At 53.8% G+C, this 20494-nt stretch overlaps 2 protein-coding genes across 4 annotated transcripts in view; one reads left to right on the top strand and one right to left on the bottom strand.

The window, feature by feature from the left end:
* Positions 1-229: 229 nt before the first annotated feature.
* RHOBTB2 (Rho related BTB domain containing 2) lies at positions 230-20121 on the bottom strand. Its single transcript, XM_003272865.2, has 10 exons — positions 19597-20121; positions 15097-15298; positions 14274-14377; positions 13604-13789; positions 12003-13021; positions 11638-11756; positions 9069-9219; positions 5002-5090; positions 4049-4154; positions 230-2637 (listed from the first exon to the last, which is right to left on the bottom strand). Exons 2-10 carry the CDS (start codon positions 15286-15288, stop codon positions 2420-2422), a joined length of 2184 nt encoding a protein of 727 aa, XP_003272913.1. The 5' UTR covers positions 15289-15298; positions 19597-20121; the 3' UTR covers positions 230-2419.
* Positions 14372-20494, top strand: part of PEBP4 (phosphatidylethanolamine binding protein 4) — a 289209-nt gene continuing 283086 nt past the window's right edge. Inside the window, exons 1-2 of one of the 3 annotated variants that reach the window (XM_030816974.1) lie at positions 14372-14446; positions 19419-19479. The gene's annotated coding sequence lies outside the window, so the exon portion shown is untranslated. The other 2 variants (XM_030816976.1, XM_030816975.1) reach the window with 2 other exon arrangements.

The following is a 20494-nucleotide window of genomic DNA, read 5'->3' as shown; positions in this document are numbered from 1 at the left end:
AGGGACACCAGTGCTGGCCTGGCTCACCCACAGCCTCCCAGGAGTGTTCTCTGGGCTGCCGGGTTGCATCTGGTTCCGACAGCTCTCGGGGAACGGGCGGTGGGTCCTTGAAGTTGGGGGGCCGGCCCTGTTTCTCAGGGAATCCCGTGGTCACGCTCCTACGGCTTCTTACAGCCCTGGGCCGACCTTCGCTTTCTATGCCCCAGCCTTCCCTGCATCCCCACCAGGGTACCCAGGTTGCTCAGCCCTTCAGGCACCTAGGAGACCTATTTCCCGTTCCCCTTGCCCTGGAGGACCCGCTCTCCCTCTCGTCCACAGCTTCCGGGAAGCCCAGGCGTGCCCCGACGCGGTCCGCCTTCCCCAGAGGTGGAGGTGCTCCGGGCTCCCCCTTCGGTCCCCCGGCCCTGCCCATGGGCTTCTGGGCCTCACTTGGAGCCCTGGGCTGCGCTGAGCTGCAGGGAGGCCGAGCAGCCCGTAGAGGGCAGCACACGCGTGGCTTTCCAGCCAGCCGCCCTGGAGGCCGTGGAGGGGAGGCAGCCACAGTCCTGGAGGGGCCTGGGCCTGGACAACATGGCTTCCCCCAGGGTTAGAGCCACTTGTCCTCCAGCCGCCTGGTCTCTCTTGATGAGGATTTAACCTCTGGTCGTTAGGTCCTGCCGGCTGCCTTTGTTTCGGGTTAGCTCAATCCCAGGCCTAACCAGCGTTTTCCTGGAGCCCACCCCAGGGCCAGGCCCTCTCGGCTAGAAGATTTTTCTCAGGTGAGGCCGCTCCTGAGCTCTGAGCCCACAGCCCCACTGCCTCCTAGCTCTGCCCCTCCTCCATGGGACTCCATCTTTTACACCTAAAAAGGGTGTGGGTGGTGAAATTTGAGTCGGGGTTAGAAAACGGAAAGGGGCAATTGTGGGCCAGCTTTTGCCCCATGGGGGCTGGGAGCTAATTTCAATCCCCCACATTCCTCCAGCCCCGCCCTCCTCCTCTCTAGACCAACTCTGCTTTTCCTCCTGCTCCATTCTCCCTCTTCTCCTTCCCTTTATCCCACCCCAGCAGTAATAAGGCTGTGTCCTGTGGCCTTTCACTACAGGTCCGTGCCCCTTTCCCTGACCTTTGGCCCCTATTGTAGCCCCCCAATAACACCCACCATAAGCACCCTCTGAGGGCAAGGAAGGGAGCCTGCAGTCTCCAGATGGGCAAAAGCAAGAGTCTGGTGCCATTTGAGCCCCGAGACCAAACCCCTCTTTGCCGCCAGCCCGGGCCCCTCAATCACCAGCCCTCTGGAGGCCAGGCCCCTGTGCTGCCCTCGGAGCCAGCTGGCAGGGTCAGGGCCTCTGCAGTCAGAGAAGTGCCGAGTCCTTTCCTGAAAGGCATTGGAGTTGATTCTGCAACCTAAATCTTCACCTCCTTATCATGGGGGCCTCTGTTTATAGAAATGTGAGCTAGGCAGGGGCTTTTTCTGATTTTCATTCTTTGGAGGGATAGAGGACAGAGTGTTTGTTGGTGATTTTTTGTTTCGGTTTCAGTTTGGTTGTCGTTGGTTTTTGTTTTTTGCTAATTTTGCCCCACCCTATAAAAAGCAGTGCCACCCAGAGGCAGGGGAGGGCCCTGAGGAGCACGGGGTCACCGTGCACTCATTCCTACTTCCTTCTCCACCTGTCCCAGCTGCTTCCTTTAGTTCCCATCTCCAAATCTGAGGGTAAGTGAGGGGGTGAGGGAGAAGTTTCTTGTTGCACCAAGAGGCACTGCTTCCAGGCCCGGAGCTCTGAATGACCTGTGTCCCCATTCTCGGGTCTGTGCCAGCACAGCCCCCTGGGACGGAGGGACGCTGGCGGGATACAGGCCTTTCCACGTCTGGCCTTTTGCAGCTGCACCCCAGGATGTAGAAGCCTTGAGTTGGGCTCTGAAGTGTCAATTTCTACCCTGACTTCTCCAGTGAGGATGTGAGTAGGCTTCGTGCGGAAATGCCCACAAAACAAATGCAACACTCAAGTCCATTGGTGGAAAGACATGGCCAACAGGGGCAGGACCCTCGAGGATCACTTCTGCTTGCTGGGAGGGGGGCTGCCTCCCTGGCCAGAGCAGCGACCAAGACACACAGAGAAGCCCTGGAGGCTGGGAGGCTTTCCCTTTGACTCTAGGGCTTTCAAACCCAGAGATAAAATGCCAGGGCTCTTCGCTCCTCCAAGCAGTTGTCTCCTGTCCTGCTTTGGGTCTGGGGACCTCTGCAGGTGGTTCCCGTTCTGTTCCACAGGGCTCAGCTCCTCTCTGGCTGAGCCACGGTGGCTGGTAAGAAGAGCTCCACCCTCTGGGTCCTGGTTACGTGGGCCCCCTGGTCCCTGTAAGGTGGATGGGGTGATGTGGAAGAGCAGAGGGGCGAGGGCAGATGGGGACAACAGCAGCAGGGTCAGAAGAGGGTGGCAGCATCTCAGACTACAGCCGAGGAGGAAGACGGGGACGAGGAGGAGGCTGCTGAGGAAGACGGGGAGGACGGACTGTTCCAGAAGAGCCAACGCCGCTTGGGCTGCCGCTTGAGGTGGAGGTAGTCCTCCTTCTCACGCTCCTTCCGTGCCCGCTGGTAATGATCTTCCTCCTTCAGGTACCACACAGGTGGCCACCGATGCTTCTCGAAATACTCCTGGTTTTCTGGAGCGGAGAGCAGCGCAACTTGGTTAGAAAGGAGGCAGAGGGACAAGAGGAGCGTGGGACACCAGCCCCACCCCACCACAAGGCCTGCAGCACTGGGGAAGGCCTTTCCAGGTGGGTTCCTTTCCAAAGACGGGGGCGACCTAGACAAGGGCTTCTTGTGTGTTCGGAATGAAACAGAGGCGAAGGATAAGGGAGAAGGGGTAAGCGAATGTTGGCCAGGAGATACTCAGCATGGTTAGGGGATGAGAGTGGAAGTTTCTGGCCAGAGCTGAGGTTCCAAGGGGGAATATGGAGTCAGGGCACAGCAGGACACAGCAACAGACCAGAGGAACGGCTGGCCTTATTCTACAGGGTATGGGGCCATGGAAGACTACTGTTTCAATGGAAGGTCTGGAAGCAGGGAGTGATGCTATTGGACCTGTGCTTTAGAAAGAAAATGCTAGGCTGGGTGCAGTGGCTCATGCCTATAATCCTAGCACTTTGGGAAGCTGAGGCAGGCAGATTGCCTGAGGTCAGGAGTTTGAGACCAGCCTGGGCAACATGGTGAAACCCCTTCTCTACTAAAATACAAAAAATTAGCCAGGCATGGTGGTGGGTACCTGTAACCCCAGCCACCTGGGAGGCTGAGGCATGAGAATCGCTTGAACCCAGGAGGCGGAGGTTGCAGTGAGCCGAGATTGCGCCACTGTACTCCAGCCTGGGCAACAGAGCAAGACTGTTTCAAAAAAATAAATAAATAAATAAAAATTTTAAAGGGTTGTAGTAGTGAAAAGGAGAGATCGGGGTGGAGACTTGGCAGCATGCAGCAAAAACACAGCAGCAGGGAGGGGGGTCACAGCAGAGTGGAGGGAGCCCAGAGGACCCCACGGAAAGAGTGGCAGACAGTTCAGGGAGGCCAGGGACACCTCTCCCTGGAGCCTGTGCAGTTCCTGTTGAGTTCTAGGGCCTAAGAAATTAATCAAGAAGAGACAGGAGGCCTCGGAGGATGCCCAGACCTGGGTGGTCCAAGCTGTGGCCTGTACCCATTCCTGGGTTGTACCATCAATTTAGTGGGCCATGAGCAGCATTAAAAAGATGTATATATTTTCCTATATGTGTCCCGGGTCATAAGAGGAAATGTATTTCTTATTATGGTATTCTGTCCAGAAAAGTCTGAAATCTGCCAACTCTAGTCCAGTATCCTCTTCATACCTCTGAGAATGAGAAGCCCAGAGAGGCAGGGTGAGTTGTCCTCCAGGCCAGCACTTTTCCTGGGGCCCCTTGGCTTGGCTGGAGTCTCCTTTGCAGGCTGCTCCCAGCCCCAAGGTCAAGGATTACTGGCAGCCTCCGGGTCCCTGGGATTACGTGGGAGCTGTGGACCCCTAAGGGGAGGGCAGCAGGTACTGCCAGGGCTGGCCCCGATGCTCACCTGGGGACATGGCCTTCATGTCTCGGGGGAACTTGCGGCACACGTTGTTGTAGTTGGTGCAGATGTGGTGGAGACACCAGTCGGCCAGCTGGTATGCACAGTGAAACTGGGGACAGAAGGGAAGAGCGTCTGTACTGAAATCCCCAAGGGAGAGGGTCTGCATAGATACCTCCAGTGGCTTTCAGAGCTGAAGCTCTGGTGCAGGGCAGGCAGTTCTAGAGAGCCTGCGCCAGAGGCAAGGCCACACAAAACTGAGGAGGATGATGCTGCCTCAGGCTCCTTGGCACCACTGCCAGCACCACCATCGTCTCACCTCTGTTCTGCCCACTCCCGGCATCCTCGCTACAGACACCAGAGTCCTATGTGGTGGCTTCATACTGCATCTGCCCTCCTCAGATCTCACCCTACATGACTTCCCTCTCCTCCGCATCCGGGATCAAGGCAGCCTGCATGGAGGCACTGACAATGAGCGAGGGAGCTGCCTTCCCAGGGGTGTCTGCAAGCCCTGCGTGAGCCGTGCTTCCACTCCACACGCTAATCTTTGGTGGCTGAATTTCTGGCACCGTGAAGGCCAGTGTGGGAGATTTGGCTTGTTTGTTTGGGATTAAGGGAGTAGGCGGTTAATTTCAGATGGAGAGTCCTCAGTGCCCCTTAAATGACCTCAGGCAGGCAGCAACCATGTGTAAGCCTGAGCCTGGGGTTCCCTCCCTGGCCCTACTGTTGCCTAAAGCCTCATCCCTTCCCCGCTTGGCCACCTCCCCTCCGGGTACACCAGGGAATTCCCCAGCTGCTTCCTGGCATGAAGGAGGAGATGGGCTCCGCATAGTCAAAGAGCCCAGTCCGATGATAGGTTCTCCCGCATAGACCACCTTCCACCCCTTCCCATTCACAGCCAATGGGCAGGCAGAGTGTAGAATTGAGACTGTTGTAGATTCCCTCCCCTGCCGTGATACCTGAGCCAGTTCCAGGAATACAAGGACGTCTCCATCGATGTCCACCATCATCTGGGTCGCTTCCATCAGCCCGGTCACTGTGTACTGCTCTGTGACACACACAGCCACCAATCAGCTGAAGAAGCATATGACCTGTGCTCACCCTGCCCCGCCATGTCCCCCAGCTTACTGCAGGGTGAGGAAAACCAGGGCCCGGGCAGGTCCCAACAGGCCAGGAAAGGCCCCAGGCTATGAAGCCTGCTGCCACCAGGGGGACCCCAGGGATGAGAGCAAGACCTCAACAGGGTAGGGTAGGAAGAGAAGGAGGACATTGGAATTATCTAAGAGGATTTTTCAAACTACATATGTCCCGTGACATAATCTGATACAGGTAGGGTCAAAGTTCCCAACAGAACCAGCCTCTGATACAAAAGGGAAAGTATGTGAAACCTCATGTCTGCTGATCACAGAAAAAGGCTAAGAACTGTGAGTTAGAACTAGGAGTTAAGTCTAGTTGTTTGTTTTAATTTAAATTTTGTAACAAATTGTGTACTAACCTTGTATTTTAAGTTAAAACATTAATATTGAAGAATTAAACACCCTTGGTTCTGAATTTTAATTAGAAGTATCCGTATAAACTCATGAGGTATCTTATCTTTAAAAAGATCAATATATTTTCCAGCTCTGCCCACAAAAAAGACCTAGAAACAACAGTCATTCCAGTACAATGAGCATTCCTAGTGCACACAAATACCAGTTCCACTTCCAACACAAGAAACCAGGACTTCCTGGAGAAATGGCTGATTCCAGGTCTGGGGCACAGAACGTTCAAGAGGAACCTAGAACATCCCATCATTCCAGATAGAAAGGAAGCTCGTAAGACTGGAGTCAAGCCAAAGAGTGCAGGATTTGAGCTTCAGCGAGGATAACTGCAATTAATTGAAACCAATCAAGAATGTTCAAATCTAAACGATCATAATAATACTTCAAAAACAAACAACCGGCCGGGCATGGTGGCTCACGCCTATACTCCCAGCACTTTGGGAGGCCAAGGCGGGCGGATCACTTGAGGCGAGGAGTTCGATACCAGCCTGGCCAACATGGTGAAACCCAGTCTCTACTAAAAATACAAAAATTAGCCGGGTGTGTTGGTACGTGCCTGTAATCCCAGCTACTCGGGCGACTGAGGCATGAGAATCTCCTGAACCTGGGAGGTGAAAGTTTCAGTGAGCCAAGATCACGCCACTATACTCCAGCCCAGGTGACAGTAAGACTCCATCTTCAAAAATAAAGAATAAAAGTAAAAAATAATGTAAAAAACCATGCTGTAGTGTTTAATGACACACACTTGGATGATAAAACTATAAAGGAAAGTAAGGAACTGTGCCCATAAAAAGTACCATAAAAAAGGAGTACTAGGCAAAGGGCTTCCTCTTAGGGAGGAGAGAGGGGTCTGTAAGAGAGGAGGGAAAGGTGGAGGACTTCTGGTGGCTGGCAAGGTTCTAGTTCCTGACATAGGTCATGATTAGAAAGGCATTTTCTTTATAATAATCCATTAAACTAGGCCAGCTTGGTGGCCCATGCCTGTAATCACAGCACTTTGGGAAGCTGAGATGGGGGGATCACTTGAGGCTAGTGTTTAAGACCAGTCCAGGCAACACAGTGAGACCTCATCTCTGCAAAAAATTTAAAAAGTAGGCCAGGTGTGGTGGCTCACGCCTGTAATCCCAGAACTTTGGGAGGCCAAGGCAGGTGGTTCACTTGAGGTCAGGAGTTCAAGACCAGCCTGGCCAACACAGTGAAACCCCATCTCAAATTACAAAAATTAGCTGGGTATGGTGGCGGGTGCCTGTAGTCCCAGCTGCTCAGGAGGCTCAGGCAGGAGAATCGCTTGAACCTGGGAGGCAGAGGGTGCAGTGAGCCGGGAACGCACCACTGCACTCCAGCCTGAGCGACAGAGTGACACTCTATGTCAAAAAATAAATAAATAAATAAAAATAAATAAATTTAAAAATTAGCTGGGTGTGATGAGGCAGGCCCATAGTCCAAGCTACTTGGGAAGCTGAGTTGGGAGGATTGCTTGAGCCCAGGAATTTGAGGCTGCAGTGAACTATGATCAGGCCATTGCACTCCAGTCTGGGTGACAGAGCAAGATCCTGTCTCTAAAAAAACATGGTAACAATAATAATTCAGTAACCTGAACATATGTTTAATGTGCTTTTATGTATTTGTTCTACTGAACAATAAAAGTTTTCAGCTTGAATTAATGGCCTCATAGGAAGCATATCTCACAAAACTTAAACCATCGCCAATTATATAAAACTTGGCATCTTCCACTGATCCTTAACAAGGCAGATATAAACATTTTTGTATATGTTCCCTAGTGTGTATCGATAATTTCATGAAAAGTTACTTAACATTATTTTCAATAAGCCTTTCCATGCAGCAGTCCAGTTTAACATTTTTAATGACTACCATGTGAAAACTGCCTGTGTGTGCTTCACCAATGGTTTTTCTGTGACTTGCTTTCAATTGCCTGCCATGATGAAATGAACTTCTAGAAATACCTTTATGCATTTTTCCCCTTTGGGTCATTTCTCTGGAGATAGTCTTTTAAAAGTGGAATTATTCCATCTAGGAATTTGAAGTTTTATGTGCTCTGGGAAGATCACACCATTTTTTTATGGACAGCAAAACAAGATACACTGTTGTAGCTGGGATCTTTAGATGCCTGTCTTGCTACCTGCCCCAAAGTTCCCTTTATCCCCTTCTGGGGACCCTGGACTCTCACTGCAGCCTCCGTTCTTAATATTCTGGTTCTGATCAATGATTTCTGCCTTCTTTCCGTAACCCAGCCCCACCTTATAATTCATTTTTCCTCAAAGGATTGCTGTTTTCCCTCATATCTGAGCCCCGATCTTGATCATCTGCCTGGACCCCAGCAGCTATGACACTAGGTCCTTCCCTGAATCTCAACTCATTATGTGAGGATCTGCTCTCTGCCCCCCCGACCTATGCAAGAATATTAACCTCGGCATCAACACCAGCACTGGTACCCATGCTGCCACCACTAGCAACTCAAATGCCAACTCCAACATGAACAAGAGCCGTCTGCCTGCCTGGGTCTCTGGCCCCAGGCTCCCTTCACCCCACGAGCACCACTTCTCTTCCCTGGCCTCTTGGACCCAGACTGCCTGCCGCTGGCTCTCCCCCATGACTCAGTTCTTGCTCCAACTCAGACAGCCCCTGGGATTGGTCCACACTAAAAGCTGAGCTCTGATTCGCACAATCCGTGCATGGACTAAGGAGTAGCAGGGATGTTTGTGTGCTGTTTCTGGAAAGAGGAAGAGAAGGTGATGTCAAAGGTAGGGGAAGAAGAAAAAAGGCAAAAGAAGAAGAAGAAAAATAAAAGGAAGAAGGAGGAGAACCACAGGGTAGAAGTGTGGGAATTGTGTTCTATTATTTTTTGACTTCTTAAGCTTGTCCAAGTGAAGCCAAGCAAAGAACATAAAGCACTGTCATGTTCCATTTTTTGTTTGTTTGTTTTTGAGATGCAGTTTCACTCTGTCACCCAGGCTGGAATGCAGTGGCGCAAACACAGCTCACTGCAACCTCCACCTCCCGGGTTCAAGCAATTCTCCTGTCTCAGCCTCCCGAGTAGCTGGGATTACAGGCGCCTGCCACCAAACACAGCTAATTTTTATATTTTTAGTAGAGATGGGTTTCACCATGATGGCTAGGCTGGTCTTAAACTCCTGGCCTCAAGTGATCCTCCTGCCTTGGCCTCCCAAAGTGCTGGGATTATAGGCGTGAGCCACTGTGCCCAGCCTCATGTTCCATTTTGTTGGGTTTAAATCGCCTTTGGAGAGAGCCTCTCAGGTGAACGCATCAAACATGCCCTGCACCACCCTTCTTCACTCTGTGTCCTCACCCAGAACTCTGTGCCCGTCAACAGATTCCATTTCATGTACGCCTAGTCCCTTGGACATCAGCTTGTCCCCCAGGAGAGAGGTGAGAGGAGAACATTGCACCTTGGGGTTTCCCTGGCCTCTGCCGCGGGGAGGTCCCCAAGTGCGCTGCTTAGTTACCTGTGAGGGCAACCAGGTGTGGCAGGCAGAGGCGGTTGGCTAGGATGATGAGCTTCATGTCATCCAGGTCGGGGCTGGAGGTGAACATGCCGGTGTAGAGGTATTCCAGCACGGCCCGCATGCAGCTCTTGCTTGTGTAAGGAAACACCACCTGCGGCGGGAAGGAGTGAGCGGACAGCAATGAGATCCTGCTTAGAAGAAGATGAACTGAACCCTGAGAAACTGAAGAGCTCTGGCCCTCACACCCGGGCTCCCCCAGACAGGCAGCCTTCCCTGTGCTGTGTGTGCATCTGCTGAGAAGACCCCAACACCTGGCCCTGAGGGCGACAACCTGTGCCGAGCCCCAGTTTGCTGACAGCACCAGAGTACAGGCCTCTACTATCATTTATGTGTTTACTTTTAGAAACAGGGTCTTGTTATGCCATCCAGGCTGGTCTTGGACTCCTGGTCTTAAGCATTCCTCCTGCCTCAGCCTCCTCAGTAGCTGGGACTATAGGCACAAGCCAGGCGTCCAGCTTCTAAACTCTACCAAAGGGACCCGGATACTACTCACTGGCACCCTTTGGAAGCCGCTCTTGCTCACGGGATGCTTGAAGGAGGCCTTCTGGTCACCTCAACCTACACCCCAGTCCCTCCCATCCCTTCAGGGAACAGAAGTGGGATACAGAATAAGTAAGGCCCATGGCAGCTGATTTCTTTCTGTCTGCTCAAAGCTGCTGCTTTGGGCCTCCAGGATCTCTTGAGAGCAGTGCTGCAACACAAACTGCCTTCTCATCAGGCTCTCCAGGCTGTGCTGGGAACTGGCTAGAACTTTAAAGCTTCCGTCTACAGTACCGGGAAGTGCCTGGGGCTGGCAGGCCCCTGGGGCTTGTGAGAGCTCCTAGTCTCACATTTTGTATATCCAAATCCTACTCCCACTTCAGAGACCAACTCCCAACGCTTCCACTTAGGCTTCCTTAAGTGCTTCCTTCCCAGAAATCTTAGAAAATGCACATTCCACATCACGGGATGCGACGCAGCCTCGTGCTTGGTTCTGTTTTTCATTGAAGCATTTGGTGAGCATTTCCCAAGAGACTGGCGCTGAGAGGGTTTTTGGCAGAAGGAAAAAGACCCATTCCCTGCGCTCAGAAGCAGTTACAGAATAGTGGGGGAAACTGTGTGGATGTTCAGAACTCCACGCGCCTGCATGAAGTCGAACCTTGTTAACTACAAGGTTTGACGACACTCAGTGATGGGCCGATTGAGGTCCAGGAGTTCAGAGCACACCAAGGGCTACTGCCCAGGCTGCTCTGCTTGGAATGGAAAAGAGACCAAACCTAAGAGAATATTTCTAAGGACACATTGCTAGGCTTCTTCCAACCCTAAGTTTCCAATCTAGGTGCATGAGAAAGTGGTGGCATCATGGGAGCTGGAGGGGCACTGATTAGAGGGGCAGGTGGTTCTATTAAGTGTGCTTTTCCTTCCCTTCCTCCCTCCCTCCCTTCCTTCTTTTCTTTCTCTCTCTCTCTTTTTTTTTTTTTTTTTCTGTAGAGATGGTGTCTGTGTTTCCCAGGCAGGTCTCAAACTCCTGGGCTCAGGCAATCCTCCCACCTCAGCCCCTCAAAGTGCTGGGATTACAGGTGTGAGCCACCCCCTACGCCTATTTTCTGTATTTTGATGCTTTGACAACTAAAGTCTTGCTGGCCCTATAGGGATTGCCTCCCTCAGGGCTGGCCAGGTCCTAGGGATAGTGAAGGAGTTGCCTGCAAGCGTGCCTTTCATATGCAAACCAACCAATCCAGAGCCCACAGCCCACTACCTCCCCTATGGACTCTCACACTCCAGGCCACTGTTCCCCTGCCCTAATCCCCCTAGAGCCAGGTGACAGACAACTAGAGACAGCCCCCAGGCCCCAGAGCCCGCTAACATTATTCAAACCAGCTAATCCTAAACCTGCTCAACCTGCCTCGCCCATTCCCTCCCATGGAAACCCTCTGCCTCCTGATTGACCCCAGAGCTTCCCCATGTGACCCCCAGCCATGGTGCTGTGGCATGCCCCCTCTTCTTGGGATCTGTAACAAGTTGTCTTATCAATGACAGCCATCTCGTGATCTGTGGGCCTCTCTACACCTCAATAATAATAAAACCTATCTTTTGAAACAGTGATGGATTCAGTTGTTTCAGGTGTGTCAGGGAGGCAGTAGGGTACAATGTAAAGAGCCAAGGAATGGAAGTCCCGAGTTCGAGTCCTAACTCTACTTCCAACTTCATACAAGCCACTTCTCAGGGGCTCCCTTTCCTAGATATATGGTAGGAGTGGCACATGTGTAAGTTGCGTGTGAATTCATTGAGATAATGAACCGAAAGTGCTTTCTAAACTCTCAAGTTGAGGTGTTAGTGTAATTCCCTTTCCTGGTGTATTGTATAATCCTTAGCTCCAGGAACCACCTCATAAACCTCTCTTGGGCCCATCACCCTGTGGTTAGCCCACAGTCAGTGATGAAGAAAGTACCCTGAATGGCAGTGCCTCACATGTAAAGGGTGCAAATGTCTCACTCCCTCCTTCCCCCCTTTGCGTCCTCGGCCTTACCTCCCGGGTGGAGCTCTCCACAAATGGCCCCCCAAACATGGCGGCCATCCAGTCACAGCTGGAAATCAACAGGGGCTTGTGGGCGCTGATGGTGCCATCATCCAGGATGAAGGTCACATCTGTCCAGAAGAAGCATCACAGGAGGACCGGTGAAAGAAGGTGGGAGAACAAACCCCAAGGGGAGCCACGGAGCCTCCTCCTGAACCCAGAAGATTCGGGACACAGAACAAACCCGCTCCCAGCTGGGGAAAACCAGGCTTCAAGAGCATGGCAGCCGCAGCTTCAGGACACCAGGAGCTGAGACCGACAGGCAATGCTAATAGCACCAGTGCAGAACCCCCTTGCTTTCCAAGCTTGTTCCATACCTGAGAAGGTGCCTTTTGCCAAGCACTCCTTAACCCGGTTGGTTCGGCGGACGTGGAAGGCCTTGGTGATCTCCTGGTTCATGAAGGCCTCATTGTTGAGAATATTGGCCACCATCATGCGCAGATCAAAGACCTCAAGCAGCTCAGCAATGTGGGCAATGTGCATGAGGTCACGCTCGTTCTCATCCAGCTCCCCCGTGTACAGGTACTTGAGGACAGCCCGGAAGGGCCCCGGCTGGATGGAGTTGTCCATCTTCACCACCACCATCAGCCGGGATTTGTAAGTGAGAGGATCTTCTGCCATCTCTTCCTGGATGCTCACAAAAGCTCGGCTCCAGGAAGACAGCACACGACCCCTGCCCGGCAGGTACCCTGTTCCGTTGCCCCGTAAGATCCCATCACTGGTGGAAGCACGGAGGCCAGCAGGACCGGAGCCCCCAGGCTCATCCACGCTCTCGCACACGTCAAAGCTGGCTGCTCGGAGCAGGAAGTCTCGCCCATGGTGGTGGTGGTGATGGTGGTGGTGTTGATCAGGGTGGCCCTGGTGGTCCTCTGGGTGGGTGCCCCCTGGCCCCGAGGGGCCCCCCAGCTCCCCCTCACTCAGGTCCATGAGGAACAGGTCATAGAACTTGGAGGAAGAGGTGGAGAGGTAGATCTTGTGGGCAAAGATGCGCACCCGCTCCTGCAGCACCAGGATGACGTCCGCACAGAGCGGGTCCTCCAGGAGGTGGGCGGGGCACTCCTCGCTGCTGGAGGGAGGGTCGGGCACCACGATGATGGGGGGCGGTGGCTTGGGGGGTAGGAAGGGTGCCTGCAGCAGAGGCCGCTGCACATTGCGGAGGTGGGACTTCCAGAACTGCAGGTGGCGGCGGGAGATGAGTGCAGCTCGGATGGCGTTGTCAAAGACGTCCTTGATGCCGAACTGGGCCACCACGCTGGTCTCATAGTAGGGGATGCCCAGCTCCTTGGCCACCTCCCGACCCTTCTCTGGGGGCAGGATTTCATTAGGTTTGATGGGCCTGGTAGGTTCAAGAAGGAAACCAAGCTTGTGTTGGTGGTGGAGGGAGGCTGCCTGTTCTTCCACAGGCTGGAGGGACTCTGCTCAGGAACTGGGTGCCAATCCCCACCCACTCCTGCCCTGCTCTGTCTGGCCAAATCCCATCAAGCTCCTTCAAGGTCCACCCCAAGCCCTTTTTCTTCCAGAAAGCTTTCCCTACTATGCCAGGCCCCAGTGACCTCCCCAGTACAAAGCTGTGACAGCACTGCCTCTCTGGCAATTAGCAGGCACTGCTTCACATGGGTATTTAGCATGCTCACATATTTAGTTTATCCCTCAGCAAAATTATAGGACTTTTTCATGCAAATATCACCTCTTCCTCTCTGTTTTTCTTCATGATGCTTTACATAGCACTGCCCACACCAGAGGTGTGCAACAGGTATATGAATGAATGAATGAATGAGCATGCTTGTTGACTCCCAATGCAAGCTTGTTCCAAATGGAGGAAGAGATATGAGGCTCAGTGGAATTCCCCCAGGGCTGAGCAGGGAGCCATGGTGAGGCACCCATCCATGTCTGTCTCCTTGGTACCAGCACCTCCTACCTAGCCAAGGGTCGCCTAGCCCTGTTGACAGCCTCCAGGTCAGCGTAGCGCAGGTCCAACTGGCAGCCCACCAAGATGACAGGTGCTCGGGGGCAGAAGTGCTTGATTTCTGGGTACCACATGGTCTTGACATGGTGGAGGGAATTGGGGTTGGCAATGGAGAAGCACAGAACCACCACATCAGATCTGCGGGTGGGAGAGTAAGGTTACGGGCAGAGAAGCAAGCAGTAGCTTACCTGGTCCTGAAACATCTGCCGCACCCCAGCCCTGTACAGTCCCACACCTGGCTTAGGTATCTGCTCACGTGCTCTTGACACAAAACATATAATCACAATACCTCCAATTTATGTGGCACTTTAGAGCTCAAGACTTGTTTTGGCCTCACAGCTATTTTGTGAGTTAGAAATGGCCGTTTTCACCACTTCGCAGCTGAGAAACATCATCTCAGAGCTACTAGGCACAGAGCTGGAACTCGATCCAGGCTTCCTGATCCCAGGCCCAGGCTCCCTTCACTTCCCCAGGCTGCCCCAGCCCCCACGAGGCTCTGCCATAGCTGTTTTCTCCACTACTTCTTGCCAGCTGAAATTTCACAGAGGTGCTTGGTTCCTGGGAAAAGCAGGAAAAAACCCACCCTATTGGTTCTCTGCAGGCGGCCAGAGGCCTTCCCTACCTCCCATAAGCAAAGCGACGGTCTTTGTGGTGGTCTCCAAAGGTGTCCCAGAGGCGCAGAGAGACGCTGACATCATCTACCACGTCTCGGGAGCGTTCCAGCACCTGGGGGCAAGGGAGGAAGAGTGGGACTCAAAGGCAGCAGTTCTGGGGCCCTCTGCCTGCCACCTCAGGGTAAGTGCCGGCTGACACCTGGGGGCCCCAGACAGCACTGGGGATGGAGTGACAGGGCTGGCATCGCCCACTGTGCACCCTGCATAACTTTCATCCACGTGAAATCTCTGTACAATCAATAACAAGGGTGGCCTCTAAGCGGGTGGGAGAGACACTAAGAGGGTAGAAGAGACCCTAAGGGGGTGGAAGAGACCCTAAGGGACTGCTATGGGTGTGGAAGGGGCCTCTTCAGGAGCTCACCCTTGTTCCTGGCTTTCCTTGCAAACTGCATGTTTGTTAGCCTCTGGTCTTTTGCTATCAGCTACCAGCTTCTTTGCTCCTCTCAGCTTATACCTCTTCCAAGCCCCAGCCCCCCAGTGCTCCCCATTACTTAGGGCTGTGACTACATACAATGCAGTACCCCAGACAAAGCTGGAGTCCCAGGCACCAGCTCAGTCCCTGAAAACACAACCAGCCAGAGACACTTCCCTGGGGCAGGCTTGGCTCAAACCTCTCTCCAGGGGCTCCTTCCTCTTCAGCTGCCCCCATCCCACCCTCTCCCACCCCTAGAGGGCTCCCGTGAGCTCTGGAGACACCAAGCTATGCCTCAGGAAGCCCCTAAGCCCAGACTCATGGTGTGGACCCCCAGCCAGGTTGCCCTGCAGCCTTACCTCCTGGCACACACGATATTGGTCGATGGCCCACACTGTGGGCACATGCGTGGCCAGCAGCTGGTATTGGGTGAGGGTGGCATTGCAAGCACGGGCACAGATGAGCCTGGTCTTGCCCACGGCGTTGTCCCCCACCACAACGCACTTGATGGTCTCTACGTTTGGCCTTTCATAATCCATGTCAGAATCCATTAAATGGGACCTGAGGGAGAGGAGGGAGGTGGTCAGGAAGGCATGGCATGCCAGCTCGCTGTGGGCCAGGGCCAGCACCCGCAGCTCTCCTCAGCCAGGCTGCCCCCTCTGCAAGCCCCGGAGCTGACAGGAGGAAGAAGGAGTGGGCAACATTCTGGGCAAGAGCTCTGCGAGGGTCCAAGGGGCCAGGAGCCCATTCAGGCTGAGAGGAGCAGTGTCACCAGATGGGCCACCTGTCCCCTTCCTGCTCCCACGATCTTCCAGCTGTGCGTCTGGATGAAGGAGACCTGCGCAAGATCACCAGTGGAACTTGCCGAGGCCCTGCCCTGTCCCCTCTCCAGAGAGGGCAGCTCACTCCTCATCTGCTTTCCTCCTCCTTCCCCGGCAGAGCAGTGGCAGCAGAACAACAAACAGCTGAGAGAAGCAGAGTCCGCCAAGTCCCCACCCCTTCCCAGCATGCCTGAGGGCAGGGCACTTTAAAATTTAATGGACTTGTCAGAACTGGGCAGCAGCTCTCCTGGCCTCCACTCTTTCCCTTGCCCTCTCTGGTGGTGGTGGATTTCCAAGCCCTAGCCTGCCTAAGTGCATGCTTCAACCCCAGATACCAGCTGCCTTTATGGAAATGCAAGTTTTTCCTCCCAGCCTCTCTAGGATGGGGAGGTTCCTAGATGCACCTGACCAGCCCAGGGGCCTCCCTTTCTCTACTCTGGGTCTGTCCTGTTGCCTATGTGTCATGCTCAGCTACGCGTCCAGCTTTCAGATGGGGGTGAGAGGAACTACAGTCAGTGGTCAATGGGCCTCTACTTCCCCTACGCGGGGCTGTCCTCCCAGCACCCTGCCCCCAGCGTCAGAGAGTGAAATCCACCTCCACCCTCTTCTGCCCTTCCCATTCCTAGGGAGGATGATCCTCAGGCTGAAGATCCCAGGCAGCTGGCACTCCTAGGTGATGTTCACTAAACTGGCTACATGGGTGATGGGGTTGCCAGAAAGCAAAGGATCAGAAACTTGAGCCTGAATTTCTGGGCAAATGCTTGCCTCAGTTGCCTTCGATGTTGAGCAGAGAGGAAGTGGCTCGTCCACCCCCAGAGAGGGATGGCTTGAATGAACAAACAGAAGGCACTTCTGTAGTCAGATGTCATGTTGGTGTTTAAAAATCTGTTGCCAGGAGGCCCTGGCCTCAGCATCTACCCTCCTGGGATTAGGGAGCAGGGGCAGGGCCGGCGTGATTAGGAAGCTTGGTTTCGCCAGCGTCATCTGCCCGCCCCACTCACATTCCCTGTGTGTATGAAAGTCGTCTGAGGGAGCTTTAGAAGCCCAGAGTCATCCCTCCTAGGCTAAGGAAGGCTGAGCTCTTGAGTGCTGGAGGCTGCCCAGGCACCCTGGCTGCTGAGCCATCCAGCCCAGAGCCAGGCCACCAGCAGCAACAGGGAGGCTCCATTCCTGCTGGGCTGTAACTGGATGCCAGCATGCAGGGATGCAGACCGAAATATCCAAGTAACGATAGCAACTGGGATTCACGCGAGTAGATGCATCTCAGCAACCTAAGCAAAAAGTGCAGCAAGGACTTCTCAATGAGACAACCTCCTCCTCCTTTTTGGAATGTTACAGGATCTGGACCCTTCAACAAGGTCTCCATGCAGTGCCCTCGTGGTCTCCAGGGCAACTGTACCATCCCTTTTCTCTCCTCACCCTCCCTCAGCAGACAACTGTTTTTTGTTTTTGTTTTTTTTTTTGAGAGGCAGTTTTGCTCTTGACACCCAGGCTGGAGTGCAGTGGCATGATCTCAGCTCACTGCAGCCTCCGCCTCTTGGGTTCAAGTGATTCTCCTGCCTCAGCCTCCCAGGTAGCTGGGATTACAGGTGTGTGCCACTATGCCGGCTAGTTTTGTATTTTTAGTAGATACGGAGTTTCGCCATGTTGGTCAGGCTGGTCTTGAACTCCTGACCTCAAGTGATCTGCCTGCCTTGGCCTCCCAAAGTGCTGGGATTACAGGCGTGAGCCACCACACCTGGCCTAGAGAACTGTTATTCTAACCACAGGCTCCCTCCCCCCAATTCTCTCTCCTGAGCTGAAGACTGGGAACCCCACCTTGACAGTTCCTGATCTCAAGTTGAGGAATGTGCTGGCGCCAGGAGGTGGCATCTGGGCTGTGGTTTCTGTTTTGTCGAGTGAATACCAAAACAGATATAATCCCAAATACAAAATATGTGCAGCTGGAGGATAAAGATTAAAACCCAAGAGCCAAAAGAACTTCTTTCTCAAGTTTCGATTCTCGCAGCATGTAGGTCTGTAGACAGAAGCGGGGGAATGAGGAGGCCTAATGGAGGGGTGCCAGTTCTCAAATTCAGGAGCACCTTGACAGTGAGAATAATGCCAGGACACCAGCAGGGCAGTGCTGGGCCAAGTTCAGCTACTTTGTGATGACAACACTGCTGCCCACCTTGTGCTATGTCACCTCTAGGGTTAAGCAGGGGTCAGCCAATCAACAAGTGGAAATTGACAAATACTGTGCCATAAATTTAGACACCAGACCTGCTGGGTTGTGCGACTCCTTCCATCCATTCCCCAGCCCCTTCAGCCGTCCCCGGCTTGTCCTTCAGCTGCCTGTTTGTATCATCTCACCCTTTCTACCCTGTCCCAAATGCCTGACTGGCAAACTTCACTGTCCTATCTAGGAAGAGGCAAGTCACTTATATTTTCTGGGCATCAGTCTCCCCCTCTGGGAAATGGGTATGAAGACATTGGAAGAGTTTCCTGAACCATGGTTAATTTGTGCCAAGAGAGGCTGGGCTGAAAGGAGGTATTTGTCTTCTTATGTAATGTGGTATTATATAATGCTAGATTGCATATCTATATGTGTAATTATATCTCTCTTTAAGATACAGACTGGCCCAATTCAACTGGCAGAACTCTTAGTCTAATCAGGCCTGTCTTAAAGGAGGATCCTGTCCTGGAGAGAGTGTGCCAAGAGTAATATAATTTTTGCCCTAGGATTTGCTGATGTTGTATCATTGCTGATGTATGGTGAAAAAGCCCACTCATTGCTGATATATGGTGATACAACCCACTCAGTGAGCTTCTCAACTTCCTCTCTCCCTCTGGCTCTCTCTTCTTCCCTGACTCCAGACTCTCCCTCACAATTGCCTCATCCTCACTCAATCAACCTCCATAAACTATGACCTCCTCACCACCCAGCCTGGGCATCACAACCCCCAACTCACTCTTCTTCCATGACAATCGCAAAGTCACTGGCATGTGTTCCTTCCATCCCTGTCCCACGATCCCTGTGCCCCTCTCCAAAAACAGCCTCCTGCCCACCGCTCTCCCAGCTCTTTGTACTTGGTGCAAGCCAAAACCCAGGGTGTGCTGAAATTAGCTACAAACCTCGTGCACTCCCAGTCCCACCCCCACACCCCTACACACACTCTTTGCAGAGCTCAGAAAGGGCCCCTTTCCCTCCCACAGCTGATAGGAGACTTGTTCATCTGTGGCTGCCCTAGTCTGGTTGTCAAGGAAACAACAGAATCTCCCTGGGAGCCTGGCTTGTCTCCTAGCAACCAGTATCCCACATCATCTTACAAAATGGGAAAGGGAGGAAAATCCTGAAAATGAAGGTAAAATCAAGGGAGATGGATTGAAGGGAGAATTGGAAGGAGAAGCACAAAGAGAGAGTGGACTCCGAATTCGGGGAGGCTCCCACGGGGGTCACTGGCATTGCAAGAAGCCCCGTGCAGATCCAACGGAAAGCAAGGCCCAAAGGGACCCTGAATGGTCAGATTAAAGAAATGCAAGCCTAAACACAGATAAGCCCCCTCAAACCTAAAATGTGGACACATCACCAAACACCGCCAAGGATCTCCCCAGTAGTTTCACAGAACTCAGTTACATAGACTGCAATGTAGTTGAGTTCAAAGAACCAGCTCCAGAACCGCCAGCAAAACACACCAATTCCACTGTTGTTTTGTGTTTGTTTTCTTAACAGAATCACTTCCACCACTCTGGACCGTTTTTCCTTTTTTCTGACACGCTACTCTGCACACACACAAAATAGAAATTAAAAAATTTTTTAACATCGAGAAGGGGGAGGGGCACGACACGCCGAGGCAATTAAGTCATCTTCCTTTCCCTAGAAACACCGGAAAGGATTAGTCTCCAGCCCCGCGGTACCCAGCAGCCGAAACCAGAGCCCAGGTAAGAGCGGGGCCCAGGGAACGTAGCGAGGGGGGCAGCAGCGCCAGGAGGGCGGCGCAGCGCGTCTGCAAGGGCTGCTGGCCACCCCGCCATAACCGCAAGCAGCCATCTACTTACACCACTACATGTGAAGGGGTGGCTTCTAGCGTGAGGAACACATCTCTTCCTGCTGAGCACGCTCATTTTAGTGAAATGTCAGGGGTCCCTCCGCGCCTGCAAGTTGGGACGACGCCGGCGCCGCCGCGCTGCTGCTGGGCTCCAGCCTCCCGGCCACCTCGCGGCCACTCAGAAACTCCGGCAGGGCAGCCCAGGCCGGACGTGGGCCCAGGAGCGGACGCGCGCGCTGCACTGCAGCCGCTGCCCCTTCCGGATCAGCATCGCCCCGCGCCCCGGGCGCCCAATGTCACGGCGGCGCACGGAGCCGGGCTGCGGAGGCTGCGGGCGGCGCGCAGGGGCGCCGGGAGAGGGGCGAGGCCGCCGCCGCTACGCGCCCGGGCCCGCGGCGAAGGCGCTGCCGCGAAGACGCCTGGCGCTGCAGTCCCAGGGACCGCTCGCGACCTCCTTTTTTCATTCACAAAAAAAGGATAGGGAAAAAAAAGAAAAGAAAAAAACGGGAGGGTAGAAAAAAGGGGAGAAAAAAATCGCAGCCAAGACGACAGCCGTGACGGGCCCCGCCCACTGCCGCGCGCGGTTGGTGGAAAGCGTTCGGGGGGCGGGGAGGGGGCGGGGAGGGGGCGGGCGGGGGGAGAAGGGGATTGGACGCCCCGAAGACCCCGCCCCGCCGCACCGCTCCCGCCCACCGCCCGCCCTCCTCCGCCCCTCCCTCAGGGACGCCGCGGGGAGGGTCTCGGCTCGCCGGTCTGGGTGGCGCCGGTCCCTCTACCTGGCGAGGCGCAAAGCCTCCCCGGACGCCCACGGGGTTTTCCCCTTTCCTTCGGGAGGCGGGGGAGAACCTCTGAGAGGCATCCTAGTGCACCCTGGAAGGGATGCTAGTTGGAGGAGAACGTGTGGTTGT

This window comes from Nomascus leucogenys, chromosome 8 (genome assembly GCF_006542625.1).
Source record: "Nomascus leucogenys isolate Asia chromosome 8, Asia_NLE_v1, whole genome shotgun sequence".
Taxonomy (NCBI): domain Eukaryota; kingdom Metazoa; phylum Chordata; class Mammalia; order Primates; family Hylobatidae; genus Nomascus; species Nomascus leucogenys.
This window is presented reverse-complemented; position numbering and strand designations above follow the sequence as displayed.

What these genes read in the sequence shown, in the direction of transcription:
- RHOBTB2 (XM_003272865.2), bottom strand. Translation starts at nt 15,288, where the DNA reads ATGGATTCTGACATGGATTATGAAAGGCCAAACGTAGAGACCATCAAG. An exon ending in AATATCGTGTGTGCCAGGAG is followed by an intron (nt 14,378 to 15,096) that starts GTAAGGCTGCAG and finishes CCTTGCCCCCAG; the next exon opens with GTGCTGGAACGCTCCCGAGA. An exon ending in TGGAGAGCTCCACCCGGGAG is followed by an intron (nt 9,220 to 11,637) that starts GTAAGGCCGAGG and finishes TTCCCGCCGCAG; the next exon opens with GTGGTGTTTCCTTACACAAG.